General features: G+C 36.1%; 1 protein-coding gene across 4 annotated transcripts in view; it reads right to left on the bottom strand.

The window, feature by feature from the left end:
* The window catches only part of FOXJ3 (forkhead box J3), a 131,594-nt gene that overhangs the window by 63,469 nt on the left and 46,763 nt on the right, over positions 1-21,362 (bottom strand). For all 4 annotated transcript variants that reach the window (XM_061184392.1, XM_061184394.1, XM_061184393.1 and 1 more), the window contains exon 4: positions 17,479-17,553. In XM_061184392.1, the coding sequence (XP_061040375.1) occupies positions 17,479-17,553 (75 nt within the window). The remainder of the gene's footprint in view (positions 1-17,478; positions 17,554-21,362) is intronic.

Genomic DNA, 21,362 nt, shown 5'->3' with positions numbered 1-21,362 from the left:
TGCTGACTAATCAGGGTAGTAGTTGCTGGTAGCTGTGGCAATTTAATAAAGTAAGACACATAAAGTTTGCCACGTCAATTGATTCTTCCTTTCATGAACAATTTCTCTGTAGCATGCAATGCTGTTTGATAGGATTTTACCCACAGAATTTCTTTCAATAGTGGAATCAATCGTCTCAAACCCTGTTGCTCTTTTCTCAACTAAGTTTATGTGATATTCTAAATCCTTTGCTGTTGTTTCAACAACCTTCACCTTCACCAGGAGTAGATTCCATCTCAAGAAACCATTTTCTTTGCTCATCCCTAAGAAGCTACTCCTCAACCATTAGAGTTTTGTCAAGAGTTTGCAGCAGTTCAGTCCCATCTTCAGGCTCCACTTTTAATTCTAGTTCTCTTGCTGTTCCCACTCCACATCTGCAGTTACCTCCTCCACTGAAGTCTAGAACCCCTCAAAGCCATCCATGAGGGTTGGAATCAACTTCTTCCAAACTCCTGTTAATGCTGATGTTTGACCTCTTTCAGTGAATCCATGAGTGTTCCTAAAAGCATACAGAATGCTGAATCCTTTCCAGAACACTTTCAATTTCCTTTGCCCAGATCCATCAGAGGAATCACTATGGCAGCTATATCTTTATAAAATATATTTCTTAAATAGTAAGGTTTAAAAGTCAAAATTGTTTGTTGATCCATGGGCTGCACCATGGATGCTGTGTTATTAGCAGGCATGAAAACAACATTAATCTCATTGTACATCTCCACCAGAGCTCTTGGGTGACCAGGTACAATTTCAATGAGCAGTAATAGTTTGAAAGGAATCTTTTTTTCTGAGCAGTAAGTCTCAACAGCAGGCTTAACATATTCAGTAAACCATGTTGTTAGCAAATGTACCTTGGTGGTCAGAATGTTAAATGAGCACTGGCTTCAACTTAAACCCACCAGTTACATTAGCTCCTAACAAGAGAGTCAGCCTGTCCTTTGAAGCTCTGCAGCCAGGCAGTGACTTCTCTTCTTTAGCTATGAAAGTCCTAGATGGCATCTTCTTCCAATAGAAGGCTGTTTTGTCTACACTGAAAATCTATTGTTTAGTGTCACCATCATAATGAATTATCTTAGCCAGATCTTCTAGATAACTTGTCGCAGCTTCTGCATCAGTACTTGCTGCTTCACCTTGCACTTTGATGTTATAGAAACAGCTTTGTTCCTTAAACCTCACGAACCAATCTCTGCTAGCTTCAAACTTTTCTTCTGCAGCTTCCTCACCACACTCAGCCTTCATATAACTGTAGAGAGTTAGGGCCTTGCTCTGGATTAGGCTTTGGCTTAGGAGAATGTTGTAGCTGGTTTGATCTTCTATCCATACCACTAAAACTTTCTCCATATCAGTAATTTCGCTTTCTTATCATTTGGATGTTCAGTGGAGTAGGACTTTTAACTTCCTTCAAGAACTTTTCCTTTGCATTCACAACTTGGCTAAATGTTCAGCACAAAAGGCCTAGCTTTTGGTCTATCTCAGCTTTCGACATGCCTTCTTCACTAAGCTTAATCATCTTTAGCTTTTGATGTAAAGTGAGAGATGTGCAACTCTTCCTTTCACTTGAATACTTGAGGGCCACTGTAGGGTTATCAGCTGGCCTAATTTCAATATTGGTGTGTCTCAGGGAATAGGGAGGCCCAAGGAAAGGGAGAGAGAAGTGCAGGAAAGTCCGGTAAGTGTAACAGTCAGAATACAAACAACATTTATCAATTAAATTTGCAGTCTTACGTGGGCATGGTTCACGGTACCCCAAAACAAGAGTAACATCAAAGATCGCTGATCACAAATCACCATCACAATTATAACAATAATGAAAAAGCTTGAAATATTGCAGGAATTATCGAAATGTGACACAGAGACGTGAAATGAGCAAATGCTGTTGGGAAAATGGTACCCAACAGACTTAACACAGGGTTGCCACAAACCTTCAATTTATTAAAAATGCAGTATCTGCAAAGCACAATAAAATGATGTATGCTTATACAATATTTAAAAGGTCATGTGATATCCTGAAGAGAACATCTATTAACCCATAGACCTGGATTCAAATCCCAGATCTGGTTCGATAACCTCGGACAAGTTACAAAACCTTTGATCCACTTTCCTCATATCTCTTTCATAGAGCTATCATGACAATCAGCCCTAAGTGTACACCAGGAAAACTAGTCATCAGTATTTATTTACTACCTGTGTCCAATAGACACTTCTTGTTTATAGTTAAGTCATTTTGCAAATAATTTACAGAATAAATAATAAAAGGATTGTGGGAAAAAACCTTGTACGAGATATTTTAGTAGGAATTTAAACATAGCAAACCCAAATTTTCTATATTTTATATATATAATACATATTTAAAATAGTCAATTTTTCTGGTTTTGAAGGTATGTATATCAAATGGTCAGTATCTTTTGAATGTAAGGGCTTAAACTGTCGCACATGAAACTAAAACATCTATCTTGTAAATACTGATTCCAGATTTCCAATCTCTAAAATGTTCTACTTTATTACTTTTGGGTTTTTTTCCCCTTATATTTTGCTATCAAAAGGCAATGCTGATTCCAGATTATAAATATATATTTAATAGATTCTAGCATATTATTAATTCTTGTTCTTCTTCTACTTTTCAAAATGCAATACATTTGTAATTTTTGATGGCTCAGAATTTTGTTGAAGGATGGCGACCTCTGCTCCATAACTGCAAAAAACATTTTCATATTTGGTTTATAAATCCCAAAGAGAATGATGAATCCAATTAATGGTTTCATTTCTATATCATTTATTTCCTTGTAAGCACTTTTGTTTACACATCAGACTTCAGGATCTGTCCACTTATGAACCGTATCAAGTGAATTTTGGTGCACAAACATCATAAAAGATGAAAAATACTGTAACATGACTTCCTAGGAAAAAATGGGATGATTCAGATTCTAGTCACAAAGTACTGCATGATGAAGACCTTCTTGTTGAATGACTAAATGGATGAGAATAGCACGTATTTTTTGTCCTTAGAAATATATCACTAACTCAGTATTTCTTGGGTTTGGGAAAACTAATCTATAATATCATGCACTCAATTTCACCATCATAATTAGAGTGTTGTTGTCTGTATTTATCTTCTGATTCTACTGATAATAGTAAACAATTTTCCTCTATCAATTTTCATCTCTTTGTCATTATGAGCAGAAAAAAAATACCTAAACTCTCAACTATGTTAAATGAAAACTAAAAGGGAAAAAAACAAAAAAAGACTAGACTTAAATGGCATCTACAGACTTTTATTATACCTTCTTGAACGATGCAATACTTTGGGCAACACAATAAGAAAACTGAAGGATAATAGTGATAATTTCGTTACTTCATTGTCCTTCTACATCATTCAATCATTCTGCTATATTCTTGTTATTTGAGTAGTTGGGCATGATGGAGAATAACTGATGGGTAATGATGAAATAATTCTTAAGATGATGATAAATTTTCTAACTGTGCTTTGGAAGACTTCTTTTTAAAGAATAAAAGTCATAAAGTAATAATCTTAACAAATTAGAACTACTCAAAATACATACTCAAAAACGAAATTGGGGGGGGCTTCCCTGGTGGCGCAGTGGTTGAGAATCTGCCTGCCAATGCAGGGGACACGGGTTCGAGCCCTGGTCTGGGAAGATCCCACATGCCGCGGAGCAACTAAGCCCGTGTGCCACAACTACTGAGCCTGCGTGTCTGGAGCCTGTGCTCTGCAACAAGAGAGGTCGCGATTGTGAGAGGCCTGCACACCGCGATGAAGAGTGGCCCCCGCTTGCCGCAACTAGAGAAAGCCCTCGCACAGAAACGAAGGCCCAACACAGCCAAAATAAATAAATAAATAAATAAATAAGTGAAATTCTTTTAAAAAAAAAAAAAAAAAGTGAAATTGGGTCCAACAGACCCTGATGATATACTAAGGGTTAAATAAAATATATATGAAATATTCCCTCCTCCATTATTTGATCACATATTATTTTGTATTAATCTTCTAGTATTCTTTCTCATCTCCTACAATTTCTATCAAAGAGTATGCTAATATGCACATAAAAAAATGATCATCATCATCTGCCATCAGGGCAATGCAAATCAAGCCCATTATACAATGAGATACCACTTCACATCCTAGGATGGCTATAGTAGAAAACGCACACAATAAAAGGTGTTGGCAAGGATATGAAAAAACTGGAAGCCTCGTAATTGTTAGAGTAAACTGGTGCAGTCTCTTTAGAAAACAGTCGGGGCAGTACAAAAGATTAAACATATGACCCAACAATTCCACTCCTAGAGAAATGAAAACATGTCCAAGAGAAATGAAAACATTACACCCATACAAAACCTTATACACAAATGATCATAGCATTTTTCATAACAGCCAAAAGTGAAAACAACCCAAATGTCCATCAACTGATGAAGATAAACAACTGTGATATACCCATACAATGAAATATCATCCAGTCATAAAAAAGGAATAAAATGCCGCTATATGCTACAACATAGATGACTCTGAAAGCCTTACACTAAATGAAAGAAGCCAGACACAATAGGTCACATATTGTATGATTCCATTTATATAAAATGTCCAGAATAGTCAAATCCATAGAGATGGAAAGTAAATTACTGGTTGCCAGAAGTTTGGAGGATGAGGGAGGGTACCTGTTAATGAGAAGTGGGTTTCTTTTTGGACTGATAAGATGAAAATGTTGGACTTCCCTGGTGGTGCAGTGGTTAAGAATCTGCCTGCCAATGCAGGGGACACGGGTTTGAGCCCTGGTCTGGGAAGATCCCACGTGCCGCGGAGCAACTAAGCCCATGCGCCACAACTACTGAGCATTCACTCTAGAGCCCACGAGCCACAACTACTGAGCCCACGCATCACAACTACTGAAGCCCGCGTGCTCTAAGGGCCTGCATGCTGCAACTACTGAGCCCACGTGCCGCAACTTCTGAGCCCGTGTGCTGCAACTACTGAAGCCCACACACCTAGAGCCCGTGCTCCACAGCAAGAGAAGCCACTGCAATGAGAAGCCCGTGCAACACAACGAAGAGCAGCACCCCCCACCTCAACTAGGGAAAGCCCATGCGCAGCAACGAAGACCCAACACAGCCAATAAAGAAATTAACTAATTAATTAATTAATTAAAAATGAAAATGTCCTGGAATTAGATAGTAGCGGTGGTTGCACAACTTTGCAAATATACTGAAAACCACTGAATCACACACTTTTAAAGGGTAAATTTTATGGTATGTGAATTATATCTCAATAAAAAATATTTTTTAATTAAGAAAAAAACTGGAATCAAGGAGCTCCAATCTAATATAGTGGTATACCCAACAGAGACAAAAGTCACTTGTCACAAAGCAAAGTAGGTGGTGATGCCCATAAAGAATTCAAGTTTCTTGATTTCAAGCTGTTTCCTGGCTTTCCTTTGGACCACGTTAGTCTTGATAAAAGTTCTAAATAGTCATTAATGTCAGAGTAAGTCAAGCAGTTCACCTACCCAAAGAATAGGAACTCCAAAGTCTCTCAAATTCAAAGTATATGTGAGTTAATATTAAGAAGTAAAATAAATTATCTTGACCCCTGGCTTGCTGATCAAAAGAAAAGGTCTGAGTGAAAAGAAGCAAAGTGACGATTTCTAGAACATCTAAAGACCAGCCTTTAATTTAAAACAGCAAGAGAATTAATATACAATTAGAAAAGTTTCCTTAAGAAGAACAGAACAGCTACTTCTTAGTTAACTAGTAAAAGACATGTTTATTCTTGTGATAAACACGTATTAAACATCTGCTATGTATCAAATATTATGCTAGGTGCTATGGGCCTATGAAAATGAAAAAGACTCAATCCTTGTCAACGAAAAACTCACAACTGGGTGGAACAGATCAAAATACAGATAGCTACACCATTTAGGAGCTGTAACAGTGGTATATTCAAAGAACTATGGTAATAAAAAGAAGAAAAGGTGAAAATAGGGAGGGAGGGAGGAAGGAAAGCAGGAATGGAGGAAGGGAAGGAGGAAGGAGAAAGGTGAAACAAAGAGAAAAAGGAAGGTTGCCTCCTTTCAGAGTAATGTTGACACTTGAGCTGGGCATTAAACAATGAGTAAAATAGAAAGAAAGACTACCTAGATACAATGAAGAGTATGGGCAACAACATGAAGATATTTAACTGCATCATAAATCCAAAAACAATGGTGCAGTAGAGCATCAATATAAAGTTCAGGGAGATGAAGCTGAGGGCTAGGGTTGAAAATGTGGCATTAGAGGTAGGTCTGTGTGTTTATTAGTGTACCATAGCTTAAGGCAGCAATGTAATAGATGGAGCAAAGGTAAGCAGAGATTAAAAGAAGGAGACAATTGGAGGTGACACAATAATCCATGTTATTTATCATTAATTATTTTTTTTAAATCTCATTTCTTCTAATTACTTTGTTTTCATATAAAAACCCAGAATCTCAAAACATCAGTGATGATGTAAGGAATCAGATGAAAGAATGCATTAGGTTCTAAACCCTATATAGATCAGGACAGTACTACATACCTTCTTATTATAAAAATCCACAGAGAAGCAGAAGCTCCTAGGCATGTCTCATGTCCACAAACTGGCTGGAGACAACACAGAAGCCCTACTGTTCCAGCATCAAAGCAAATGGTTAAACTCATTTCACCAATTTTCTCTTAACATACACAAAAAAGGATCAAATGGAAATTCTAGAAACAAAAAGTCCAATAATTCACCAGATGTGACAGAACAGAGTCAGAGAGCCAGAGATCTTGAAGAGAGATAAGTAAAAATTACCCAATATAAGGAACAGAAAGGAAAAGAACAAAGGAAAATTAATAAAGAAAGCCAGAATGACCTACGAAACAATGTCAAATAGTCTATCATATTTTAATTGGACACTAAAAGCAAAGGAGAGAAAATGGGGCCATATTTTTTTTAAAAGAAATAATGACCAAAAATATCTCAAATTTTGAGATATCTCAAATTTTGAAGGGGATGAAAACCCCTTCTTATTGATCCTAGATTAGCAAATTCCAAGCAGAATAAAGAAAACCACACTGAGGCACATCATAGACTGCTTAAATCTAAAGATAAAGAAAAAAATCTTGAAAGCTACCACAGAGGAGGTAGGGTTGGGGAAGGGCATATTACACACAAGAAAATAAAAGTATATTATAAATGACAGCTGACTTTTCTCCAGAAATAATGGAGACCAAGGATGATGGAACATCTTCAAAGGTCTGAAAGATGGGGAAAACCCAAAAAACTCAATATTCCACACCCCCAAAAAATATGAGGATGAAATAAAGACCTTTGCAAGTAAACAAAAGCCTACAAAATGTGTTGCCTACAGTCCTGCACTACAAGAAATGCCAAAGGATGTTGTTAGGCTAAAGAGGAAAGATATCAGATTGAAATTTGGATTTATAGAAAAGAATATCAGGAAAGATAAAAAATTAGGAAACTATTTTAGTCAAAATAACTTCCTTAAAACACAACTAACCTTTTAAAGCAAATAAAACAAATCTTAAGGTGGGATTTATGATGCAAGGAGAAGTACAAGATATGACAACAGCACAAAGAAAGGGATGGGTAGATAAATGGAATTATACTGTTGTAGGGTTATTACGCTTGTGAAACGGATGGGAAAAGGTAAGTAGTAAGTGGTATGAAGTGTGAGGTGTAAAGTGAAAAGTGGTATAATATTACGTCGAAATAGACTTTGATAAGTTAATAATACATACTATTAAGCTCTTGAATGACTACTGAAAAATTAAGAAAAGGAGCATATAGCTAAGAAGTCATTAGAGAAAATAAAATAGAATACTATATTTGATTAACCACAAAGGTTGCAAAAATGAAGCAACACAGAAACAAAAGAAAAAAAAACCACCAAACCAATAATCATATTAAATACAGACTAAGCACTCCAATTAGAAGGCAGAGACTGTTACACTGAATTTAAGAAGGAAGAGACAATGGCTACATGCTGTTTATAAGACACACACTTTAAATACAAAGATATTTATAGATTAAAAGCAAAATACTAGAAAAAAATATACCATGAAGTTGCACAAGAAAGCTGTAGTAGCTATATTAATAACAGACAAATAAAGTTTCAAGACAGAGTATTTGAAGAAATTAAGAAGAACATTTCATAAAGATAAAAGAACAATTCAACAGGAAGATTAAACACTCCATACATAAATATTAATTTGAAATGGATCATAGACCTAAATGTAAAAACTAAAACTATAAAACCTACAGAAGAAAACAGAGGAGAAAATATTTATGACCTTGGTTGATTTCCTGGACAGGACACACAGTCGTTAATCATTAAATTAAAAATTAATAAATTAGACTTCATCAAATCTAAAACTTCTCTTTTTAAGACATTATTATGAAAACAAAAAGGCAAATCACATTTTGAAAAAATGTTTACACAATATAAATCCAAGAAAAGACATATCTAAAATATATATAAAACTCTTACAACTCAGTAATAATGACAACCAAATTTTAAAAGAAAAAAAATTGCAAAAGACTTTAAAAGAACTTTAAGAAGTGAAGATATACAAATGACAGCTAAGCACATTAAAAAAGATGCTCAAAATCAATGGTCATCAGGAAAGTTCAAAATAAAACCATTATGAGACACTACATCACATCCTCTAAAATGACTAAAATTAAAAAGATAGAGGGAACTCTATTCAGTACTCTGTAATGACTTATATGGGAAAAGAATCTTAAAAAAAAGTGGATATATGTATATGTATAACTGATTCACTTTGCTGTACAGCAGAAACTAACACAACATTGTAAATCAACTATACTCCAATAAAAAGTAATTTAAAAAAAGATAGGTAATATCAACTGTCAGTCAGGATATGGAGCAACTGGAACTCACATGTCTTGCTACTGGGAATGTAAAATACACAACCACTTTGGAGAAAGACTTAGCAGTTTCTTATCAAGTTAATGTTCCATCTACCCTTTGACATAACAATCCTTCCATTATTCAAGAGAAACGAAAGCATATGTCCATAGAAAACTTGTATAAGAATTTCTTAGTAGCTTGTTCATAATAGCCCTAAACTGAAAACAACCCAAATGTCCACCAACAGATAAATGGACAAAAAATTGTGGTATATTCATACAATGGAATACTACTTAGCAATAATAAGAAACAACTGACATATGCAATAGCATCACAGACATTTTGCTGAATGAAAGAAGCTAGACACAGAGTATATACCAAATGAGTCCATTTATGTGACGTTCCATTATATGAGATTTATGTGACCTAATCCGTTATGGAAAAATCTACTATGGACTTAAAGATCACTATCTAAAACTGAGGCCTGAATACAACTTTGTTTTAAAGATTGAGATAATGCATGTAAAATAGCCCCCTAGTCTGTAAAGCTATATACAAATGTAGACATTATTATTAACTTATATCAACAATTCTGGTACAGCAAGTTAACGTCCTCCTGGAGAAGAATGCAATGTCTTAGTCTGTAAAATCCCAAAGAAAGATCACAAACTAGAATTGTCCAGCTCTGAAAACATCTTCCAAAACCGAATCACCTGCCAACTTCAAGATGTGTCAAAGATGAACAATGGACTTAAATGCCTTTATTTTCATCATTACAAAATATTTATCACTTCAAATAAAGTATATTTTAATTATTCCAATAATTTCTGACTGAAATTTTATGTCAATACAAAGTCCCCTGCTCTATTACACACTGAAATGACCTTTCTTTAACGGCTCTTAGATTAGAAATAGCATAATAAAAATGCCATTATCTGATTAAATATAAATAAACCCAAGAAGTTAATATTAATTTAATATTCCTGGGGAAAGCAGTCCCTGTCATAAATAGTTAGCCATTCCAAATGGCTACATCTGTGAATTTTATGTTTTAACTAACTATATTATCATGTATATATGCTCATTGGTAAAGTGAATCATCACAGACTATTCTCTGCTCTTCCTTTGCTCTCAGTGCACACCATATCAAGAGCCTCAGACATAGTACTGGATCCCTTTTGTCCCTAACTTCTTTGGCTTCAGACCATGTGTCTCAATGTTTTTTCTCTCCCAGTTTAGATATGGCAATCCAATTTTAAAAGGTTTTTGGTTTTTTTTTTACCCTCCATCATCTTAGGGTGCTGTTCCTGGGTAGCTGCCCACAACTCCAAGGCACAGCATTTGCATGCACCATATAGATAGAGTGAACATCCTTCCCGGTTTTAGTCTTGGTTTATACCTATTGCCTATACATAATTGAGAAAAACGTCTTTTTATTCTCAGAAGTTTCTAGTTTGGGCAACAGGTTAAATAATCACTCTACTCAGACCACAAAAATAGGCTACGAACAGTCAATACACAGTAGGCACTCAAAGGCAGGTAGCTTGGGTGGCTAACTGGCTGAATGAATGTACGGACAAAAACTATTCCAATGCCAGCTCAGGTCTCTGGAACATTCTTGTTGAACAAATACAGTCCTTTATTACTTTTACATTGATTATCAAATAATCTAAGTGTTGCCCAGAAAAGATTATTAAGGAACTCACTCTTAATCAATGGATTAAAAATACTATGTAAGAGTGAAGTAAGTCAGAAAGAGAAAAACAAATACCATATGTTAACACATATATATGGAATCTAAAAAAAAAAATGGTTCTGAAGAACCTAGGGGCAGGACAGGAATAAAGACGCAGACGTAGAGAATGGACTTGAGGACACGGGGAGGGGGAAGGGTAAGCTGAGACGAAGTGAGAGAGTGGCATGGACATATATACACTACCAAATGTAAAATAGATAGCTAGTAGGAAGCAGCCACATAGCACAGGGAGATCAGCTTGGTGCTCTGTGACCACCTAGACGGGTGGGATAGGGAGGGTGGGAGGGAGACGCAAGAGGGAGGGGATATGGGGATATATGTATACATATAGCTGATTCACTTTGTTATACAGCAGAAACTAACACAACACTGTAAAGCAATTATACTCCAATAAAGATGTTAAAAAAATTAATAATATGTAATTAGTATAGTGATTGTAGTATAGTAAATGGTTTCTCTAAATGTTAAGGATACTTAAAAGCAGTATACTCTATTAAGCAATTAATAGTTGGCCATATCTTGTTTTTAAATCATCAGTGCCTAAACCTAATCTTTTTAGAAATTATTTAAGTAGAAGATAAATAAGGTTTTACTACATCACAACTGATTTCCAAGAGACAGCTCACCTATATTTACTATAACTCATAATATTTACTATAACTCACATATGATAGATAGTATGACTTATATGTTACTAGTTTAGGTTAATTCAACACTGTCTTGTAACTCAGTATTTATCAAATTAATTATTGAATCTAAGCCTAAAAGAAAAAAACTTGATGCTCAAATGAACTTATGACTGGCAACAACCCACATGCTCTTCAAATGGTGACTAAACTGTGGTAAATCCGTAAGATGAACTATATGAAATAAAATGGAACTGCTGATACTAACAGCACAGATGGATCTTAAATGCATTATGCTAAGCGAAAGAAGTCAGACTCAAAAGGCCACCTACTGTATGAGTCCCACTTATACGAATTTCTGGAAAAGGCAAAATTATAAGAACAAAAACTAGATCAGTGGTTGCCAGGACTTGGAGTGGGGGGCAGTGGGGCACTGACTACCAAAGGGCAATACTGTTCTGTATCTTGACCACGGTGATGCTTACACTGTATGCATTGGTCAAACTACTAGAATTATATGCCAAAGAGTAAATTTTACCATGTATAATTTTTGTAAAAATTAATCTGAGGGCAAAAAAATTATTTTTTAAAAAGCAGTTTAGATCTGGAAGAGAAAAAAGAGGCCAACAGCAACAAACTGTTATCTCCCACCCTTAAGAACAGAGACTACTGCATGTGCAAGTAAAAGGCAGCTCTAACTAAACTACTTTGACTAACAGTGTATTGTCAGGGTTCTGTGCCAGCACTACTTTCTGTTTCTGCAGTGTTGTCTCTCTGAATCAGACCCTCACCTCTTATCTAACCCAATTTTTCAAATCCTCTCTGAATGCCTCTCTCAATGCTTAGTCTGGGCTTTCTAACCCTGGTTTGTCTAACTGACCGCCTTACATTCATAATCCACTTCTGCCTTAACATGCACTCTTGGCATCAACCCTTGACCTCATGTTAGTACTTACATTCAACCTCAACTCTTGACCTCATGTTAGTACTTACATTAATTCCCTTAATTCCTGATTCTATCTCAACTTTGTTCTGATGGATCCCTCTTGATCATGCCCTCTTCTCAGCCTTCAAAAGGGGGTTCTTACCTATCATGAGTTAAAACGACGAAGGGTAATAATTTCTTCTCTCCTTGAAGTGCTTTAGAAGTGGCAAACTCTAAAGCTTCCCTTGGGAACCCTATGAGTGTTTTTTCACTCCAATAATATGATGTACTTATTTTTGTCCAACTGAACTCTTGCCTATCTTTAAGTTCTACTTCCTGTTTGGTTTTATTCAAAGACACAGATAAGACATCAACTTCTTCCTTACAAAAATCATACATCTACTTTAAGACTATTATTAAACTTAATACTATCTTCCTTCTTCAAGGTACATACCTATGATTCCTGCAACACTGTTTATCACTTAATGCTATATCTTATGTTCTCTCAAACCTCTCCAGTCTTTCTACAACCCTTTACAAATGAAATGACCAAAACAGGATACTAACAAATAACAGACAATTTACAAATAAATACAACACAATACTAACATGGCCAAAAAAGAATACCCTTTGAACAAAAGCAATCAGTCAACTATGTTATGGTCTCTTACATTATGACAGAGGACAGGAGTAGAAAATAATCACAATCTCAGAACTTCCAAAAGTTAATTCTCTAGCAGTGAGCTGCTGTCTCCTCACAAACCAGGAGACCCCCAATCTCCACAGCCATTGAGCATTTACAACCTCCCCACCCCAGGGAAGAAAAAGCATCCAAAAAACAAAAAGCTCTTCTTACTATGAATTCACTGTAGTTATCTCTCCCAGGCCAGGCAGGGGGCCTTCACGGGGTCTTAAACTTCTTAGCTATCATTTCATTTCTCTTAGAGCCCATTGCTGCTATTTAATTATGCAATTGTTAAAACTACTTCTTATAATCTTTTATTTCCTTTAAAGTCAAAGTATCATTTTCCTGAGCTAGAGAAGAGGGAACAAGGTTGAGAAAAGATTAAGCTGGAAAGCAAAAAAAGAGAACTCTATTTTTTTTAAAAACTGAATTTAGCTGCTAGGATTTGTCTTTCCATAAATGTGAGCAAAATACTTACCTTGAAGATAATTAAGAGGCATTTGTGAATTCCAGAATAAGAAGGCTTTTACCAAAAAAATTAGATCAAAAAACCAGACAAAAATACAAAAAACAAAGCTAATGATAAGAGAGGAGATAAGAGACAGGAATTAAAAAAAAAAAACAGACTGCAGGATACAGAAACAGGGCTATAATCAAGGGAAAATAGAAATCTATCCCAAAAAAAGCAGCAGAGCTATGGATGCAAAATATAATTTCATTTTGTGTTTCTTTTTAAAAAAAGCAATAATGTAGCTGTTTATATTTAGTTTCAGGGAACTGAGAAAAATGGATTTCAGACCATCAATGTACATGGGAGAGTATCAAATATTAAGAGCTTTTATGACAAAAGCGTCTAGAAAATAAAGGATTGAGTCAGGAATAAATAATCATATAAAAGCACCTGTAATTAAACAATACTTTTCAAGTTTAAGTTGGCTTCTACACCTCTCCGGTAACACACTGAACAGAGAGTTATACCATTAAAGTATAGGGAAGAAGAAGCTGTATGAGCTACTTCTAACTCTACCTCTTGGACCCATCTGGATCATGGCAGCAGGTAGCAAAATCCTAAGGGTTTAGTTAAAGTACACCCATCACCCAAGACCAAAAACTACTCCCACCCCACCTTGGCTCAATGGTTTTCTCCCACTGTGGTGAGGGTGGTTTTGGAAAAGCTCCTCAAATGCCAGGAAACACTGTAATACAAAAAGAAAAAACAATTCATAAGTACCAAAACTTAACTAACATTTTGGCTTCCCTTTCAAGGAAAACTGGTATAGTGGAAAAAACGCCAGTCTAGGAACCAAGAAACCAAGTGTATTCTGCTTGTTGGGCACTCATTCTAAGATGCTTGTGGTACTCCAGGGGATTTGGTGGGGAGGGCACCACTCACTCACTGCTAAGGGTTACTAAACTAGTAGAATATATGCCAGAAGCTCCTGATGGCCATCTCTGTCATGAACTGGGCTGAAAATGAAGCCATCAGAGAAGCTAGCAGAACTAAGGGATGTAAAGAGACATCTCCGGTGATACAACTGAAGAATCCTCTCCAGTTCCAGCCCTTCCTGCAGATATTTTCTCCCTTAAGTTAGTCTGTAATAGGTTTCTGTGACTTGCAAGTAAGTCTGGCCAATACACTTGGGTTCTAATTCCACACTGAACTTGGGCAAGTCATTCCTCATTTACTGGCCTTACTTAGTTCCTCGTCTATAAAATGGGCTAGATCTGAGGTTTTCAAAACTTTTTTTAAGCAATAGAACTTTTTTAAACAAAAATCTTATTTTGATATCAAAAACTAAAATGATTTTATTCGTGTAAATGTATTTTATAAGATCAGGTTTACAACATTTACTTCTGACCAAAATCAGTAAGAACAATGGGTATTTAAATCTCACCTTGAGACTGAAAATAAAGACGACTCTATTAGTAGAAATGTATTATCAAATGTATGATATTTATCACATCAATGATAAATGTATGATACTTATCATATCAAATGTATATTTACTATAATCACCAAAGTCAATGAGAACAATGATGTGTTTTGATAAAAATGAAACTTTAAAATTAGAGACTAATGGTAGAAGTTGAAAGCTTTCATTAACCTCCCAGGATTCAATTTATTTCTGTACTGTTTTGGTTGCATAGGAGTAAGACAACCCTGATTCAAAATGAATAGTTGCAAAGAATAACATGGTATTACTTATTCACCTGCCTTACCCCATGATATTATTTAATTAAAGGTAGAAAAAGCTTTTAAGTTCTGCACAAAAAAAAAACCTAACAGCATAAGATTTTTAAAATAGATATCCAATTGGTTAAAATTTAGTACATAATATAGTTAAGCATTCATGGGTGTTGGTTTTTTCTTTTTTAATGATTTAAACCTCATTTAAAAATCAAATCTGAATCAAATGTTTACAGATTCCAATTAGTATCTTCATAGAACTCTAATAAAACAGCTAATCTCTAAACTCTATTAAGAAGATTTTTAGTCAGATTCACATACACTCACTACCCATCAGAAATTGTAATGAAGCAAATATAAAAAGTTATAATTCCTCTTTTTTTATAATAAGCCTGCTTTAAAGGAAAGAAAAATTTCACTAATTCTTATTCACAATCTTAGAGTTATGAATACAGACAAATAATAAACTGGGTCAAATAAGACTATTACAATAATCTATTCAATCTTATTGAGAACCAACTTGATGGGGCAGATCATAGAAGGTGCTATAAAACATTCATTATTTAAGAGTGCTTGCTTTACAATTGAGATGAATAACTCTCCATGCCCAACCTCAAGAAGTTAACAGTCTAGCAGAGGATACAATACAGCTGACCTTGAACAACACAGGTTTGAACTGCACGGGTCCACTCATACATGGATTTTTTTCAACATTAAATACTACAATACTACACGATTGCAGTTGGTTGAATCTGGAGATGCAGAACTGTGGATTCGCAGAAACCGTGTATACCAAGGGCTGACTATAAATTATACTTGGGATTTTCGACTGTGCAGAGGGTCAGTGCCTCTAACCCACGCATTGTTCAAGGGTGAACTTTACATTCATTCATTCAACAAGAGTGTCTCCTCAGTGCCACCAGCCACTGTGAAAGAAACAGGGGCTAAAAAGTGAACAATATACATACTATCCCTACCCTCTTAAGTTCAGACTTTAACCTAAAGGCAATAGATAACCAATAAAGATTTTAAACAAAGAGACCATATGATTAGGTTAATCTTTCTGAAAGATGGCTGGCTACTATTAAACTGGAGATAGTAAGCCCCAGGATAGAGAAACCAGTTAGGAACTACTACAATGCTGACAAAGTAACGGAAACTCAAAAGATGGAACAACAAACTCAGTTGAAGTATGTGAAAACAAAAAAACTTCAGAGGGTAATGTTGCAGCTCAATCTTAAACAACAAGAAGTATGCAGACAAGTAGAGGGAGTTTGTGCAATAAGAGAAAACCATAGGAAAGGCATGTCTGGGAAACCTCAAGTATCAATAAGTTCCTCACAGTGGGTCTTGAATGAGGTGAAATCATTGCTAGAAAGGCAGATTAAGGAAAAGAAAGTAAAGGATATTTTATAACAAAGAAACATCTCCAGGACACTGGGGAGTGCTTTTAAGCAGGGTGATAACATGACCAGGCTTACATTTTAGAAAAATTCTTCCAGGGACAGTAGCCTGAAGAAGATGACAAGAAGTCTAACCATCCAAAAAAGAATGCGTACTTGCCAACAGATAAACTATCTCAAAGTCCTAATCTAACTAACAATTTATCATGACAACCAAATATGGTCCAAGCAAGTACTCTGAGCTTTAGAAACCAAGCAACTAGTACCAAGTTCAGGCCACAATGTATTTGACATGGCTTTGATACCAAAAAAAAGGGACGTTTCTGCAGATAAAATACTAAAAATGTAACAATGGCAAAAGATAAATGGAATGAAGAGGAAAAAACAGCAACTAAGAAAACAAGGATATAACAGAGAAAATTTTACTTCAGGGTAAGAGTTACTTCCACTTGTCAATTACATACAGATTCACTTCTTCTATGTAATAATAAATTGTGGTTCCAACAAGCAATTCAAAAGCCAAATTTAATTTAATGCATAACACTTAAGAAAATAACCAAACAAAAACTAGATTAGAAACAGCAAACTGTAACAGAGGACCAGCTCTATACTAGCTAGCTAGCTTCTCATTGCTTAAAAAGAAATCTCTCCCTGTCTGGCTGGTCCTTGAAGCATACCAACTAAAAGGGTAAGGTAAGGTGAGGTAAGGTGAGGTGAGGTGAGGTGAGGTGAGGTGAGGTGAGGTGAGGTGAGGTGAGGTGAGGTGAGGTAGAATAGGGCGGGGTGGGTAAAGGAGGACTTGCTCTTTCTCAAAGGTTCCTTACCAATGAACTAGATGAGTTCCTAAATGCTTTCATTCCAATTCTCTTTCTTTATATTACAAAAATAACTCAGATTCAAACATGCCAAAAGATACAATGAAGAATCCAATTATTTTATCTTAAGAAAATGAATCCTACCTTTCCAGGGTCATCCTTGGATCGAGGCACTTTAAGGAAACACTTGTTCAGTGACAGATTATGTCGTATGGAATTCTGAAATTAAAAAAGAAAGAAAAGCCATAAGGTCATTGGAATCCAAAAACCAAAACCCCCTTTAGAAACAGAATCAGAAACCTAAATATCTCTACGCACCAGAATACAATTACAAATGGAATAAGTTTTTTAAATGAGCTTCAAATTTAAACCTTTCTGATTTTCAAATTATGAATGCTACAAAGGGGAGTAGTTATTGGAAAAGACAGTTTCTAGTGCATTTTACAAAACTCCAAATAATGGACTATATGTCCCATTTTAAATGTTTAGTAAGACCTTTCAATGATGCAGGAAGATGTCTGTGATTAACGTTAAATACCAAATATAAAATTGTATGCATATTATGATTTTAATTGTGATATATATTTATTAGCTAATTTATTTATTCTTGGAAACAAGTCATAATGCAAAATGCTAAGAGTTATTCTACATGGAATTATAAGTGATGATTATTTTCCTCCATTCAGTTTTCTGCAATGTTCAAATGATTTACAAGGCACATGTGTTATCACTTTTTAATGAGTTTAAAAAGTTATAAACAAAAAAATTCCACTGCTCCATTACAAGAGTACATAAAAACCAATTCGGTTCTCACTACAATATTTAAGAAAGAAAACCACATGGGAAGACACTGACTAGAGAAGCCAGCAAGAACACGTAGGTTCCTCAATGTAGCAAGAAAGAATAAACACCTTGGATGGAAGGAAAACGCACTTAGAGACCTGGAGAATCTGTGAAATAGCAAATCTTTCATGAATAAACAGGACTATGCCACAATTGTTACAGAAAATACCCAAAGGCCATTTCTTCTTAATTAAATGCTCTAAAATCCATTTCATAATTTTGTTTGTTCCAAAATGGCCAGGTCTGGTGGAGGGGCTCCAACTGTATTTAGCCACTACTTAGAATTGGATGTTGGGCAGGGGGTTATTTTTTGGCATAATGTCATTTTATTTTTAATGTAAAATTCAGAACTCTAACAATGCCTACATTAAAACTTGCCTCTCATGAGGCAATATTGGGATTAAAGAAGTTTTTAAAAGATGACCAGAGAATGTAAATTCAAGCCTATCTTATTACCAAACATCAATTAAAACTTATGGGGCTTCCCTGGTGGCGCAGTGGTTGAGAATCTGCCTGCCAATGCAGGGGACACGGGTTCGAGCCCTGGTCTGGGAAGATCCCACGTGCTGCGGAGCAACGAGGCCCGTGAGCCACAACTACTGAGCCTGCGCGTCTGGAGCCTGTGCTCCACAACAAGAGAGGCCGCGAGAGTGAGAGGCCCGCGCACCGCGATGAAGAGTGGCCCCCGCTTGACGCAACTAGAGAAAGCCCTCGCACAGAAACGAAGACCCAACACAGCCAAAAATAAATTAATTAATTAACTAATTAAAAAAAAAAAACTTATGAATGGGAGTTCCACCTCTACTTGGAATGTAAACAGCTACAAAGACTGATGATCCCTCCTAAACAATGAGAAACCAATGGGTAAGCCAAAAAAAATGTCTGTTTTTAAGCCACATCAGAGAGCTGAGGTTGCAAAGCAGCCCAACAAATAAAATTCCTAAGAGGGTAAGCCCATTCAAGGAGAAAGGGGACAAACTGTCTCACTTTTCGGCAGAATATGGGAGAAAGAGGTGGCCACCATCCAAGCACCCAAGAAATTAGCTAAAATTTGAAAGGCCAAGCATGGTATCAGTTTAGAGTAGCAAGGATCCCAGACACAAGGGAAATTTCCACTCACCCTCAAGCTCAGAAGAAGCTCTTGGACCTTCACCGTATGCTCACAAGAAAGATTGGGGGCAGGAAAGGAAACCAGAGAAAGTCTCCTTTGGGGCATAAGCAGGAAGGAGGTAACTGATGGCCACGAGGGGAAAAAAAGCCACACCACCTTCTACAGATCTTACAAAGCAAAAAACTTAAGTTTAAGGTAGGGGTAGCAAAACTTCTCACCCATAGGGCTCTGGCAAAGATTACTTCTGAGGAAAGAATGGAAACAAAGCCCTTCTGCCCCTAGGGAGGGATAGGAAACACTTTCCCAGGATACAGGCAAAGATCTATTGCTGATGGAGGAAGCAAAATCCTTTTACCTATGGGACAAGTGTCAGAAACTACCCAGGGGCCAGTATCCTACAGCAATACACCATGCTGAGGTGGAGGGTGACTATAGCTGGGAAAGGGACAGGAAACTCCCACGCAAAGGTAACTGGATAAACAAGGATAACTAATCTGGCTGAGGGAAAACAAACACTGAAAAAGCCCCACCCCCAAGTCCAAGGGCCTGAATAAGACTAAGGCTGGATCAAGACACCTCCCCCCCCCAAAAACAACCAGCCCCTACCACAAGCCCAGCAGTGGATAACAAGTAATGACAACCTGCAGAGAGAGGAGGGGCAGGAGCATGGACAGAGACCCCTATCTGTAGCAAGGTGGGCAGAGACAACTAAAAAGAGAAAACAGGAAAACTGAGAAAACCCTACAGCACCCAAGCCTCCCACTCCAAGCACAAGGTAACAGGAGTCTACTGCAGGAGGAATGTAAAGTCTGTGGTATACTAAAGGCAAAGATACCAACAACAAAACCCACATCCAGCTCAACTACTGATGAGTGTAATTCGACTCCCCACACAAATGGCCTGTGAAAAAAGATGTTTGTCCATTTACAGGTACAAATAGTATTTACCTCTATCTCTACCATTCTTCTACACATGTAGCTGGAACTCAATCAAAAATTGCAAGACACATGGAAAAGCAAGAAAAAAGAAAAAAGCCCATTGTCAAGAGATAAAGTAACCAACAAAACCCAACTGAGAGATGACGCAGATGTTAGAAATATCAGACAAGAACTTTTAAAAAGCTATGACTAATATGTTCAGGCACCAAGTAGAAAAAAGTGCACAACTTGCATAAAGAGATGGGGAATTTCAACAGAGATGTGTAAGCTATAAGAAAGAGTCAAATGTCAATGATAGAAATAAAAAACATGATAAAAGATAAAGGATTCCCTAGATGGTTCATCAGTAGACTGGACCCAATTAGGGAAAGGCTCAGGTATCTTGAGGCTAGATCAACAGAAATTATCCAAAATAACACACATGCACGTAGGCATGCACATATACACAAATACAAAAAAAAAAAGATCATCCAAGAACTGTGGAACAATACATATAATTAGAGTCCCAGAAGGAGAAATGGAAAAGAATAGGGTAGAAGAAAAATTTGAAGATGTAACAGACAAGAATCGTCCAAAAGTAATGCAGGACATCAAATCACAGATGCAAGAATTTCAGAGAACACCAAGCAGAAGGAATTAAAAATCCACACAACTATATTCATTATAGCCCAAAAGCTGAAAATCAAAATGAAGAGAACATCTTGAAGGGCAGCAAGAGAAAAAAAGAAAGATTATGTACAGAGAAATAAAGATTAGAATTACAGCGATGTCTCAAAAACCATGCAAGTTAGAAGACAACAAAGTGACATCTTTAAAACACTAAGAGAAAAAAAAAGTCAATTCTATATGCAGTAAAAATATCTCTCAAAAATGAAGGCAAAATAAAGACTTCTAGACAAACAAAAGCTGAAAGAAGTCATTTCTTGTACTGCCAGTTGGCTGGCAATATTAGAAGGAAGTTCTTCAGGCAGAAGTATGATACCAAATGGAAACCTGGATCTACAAAAAGAAATGCAGAGTTCCAGAAATTGTGAAAATGAAAGCAAATTTAAAAAAATCACTTCTTATCTGTAATGCCTTTAAAAGATAACTGTCTAAAGCAAATATAACAATTATTTATGAGATTTATAACATGT

This window comes from Eubalaena glacialis, chromosome 3 (genome assembly GCF_028564815.1).
Source record: "Eubalaena glacialis isolate mEubGla1 chromosome 3, mEubGla1.1.hap2.+ XY, whole genome shotgun sequence".
Classification (NCBI taxonomy): Eukaryota; Metazoa; Chordata; class Mammalia; order Artiodactyla; family Balaenidae; genus Eubalaena; species Eubalaena glacialis.
This window is presented reverse-complemented; position numbering and strand designations above follow the sequence as displayed.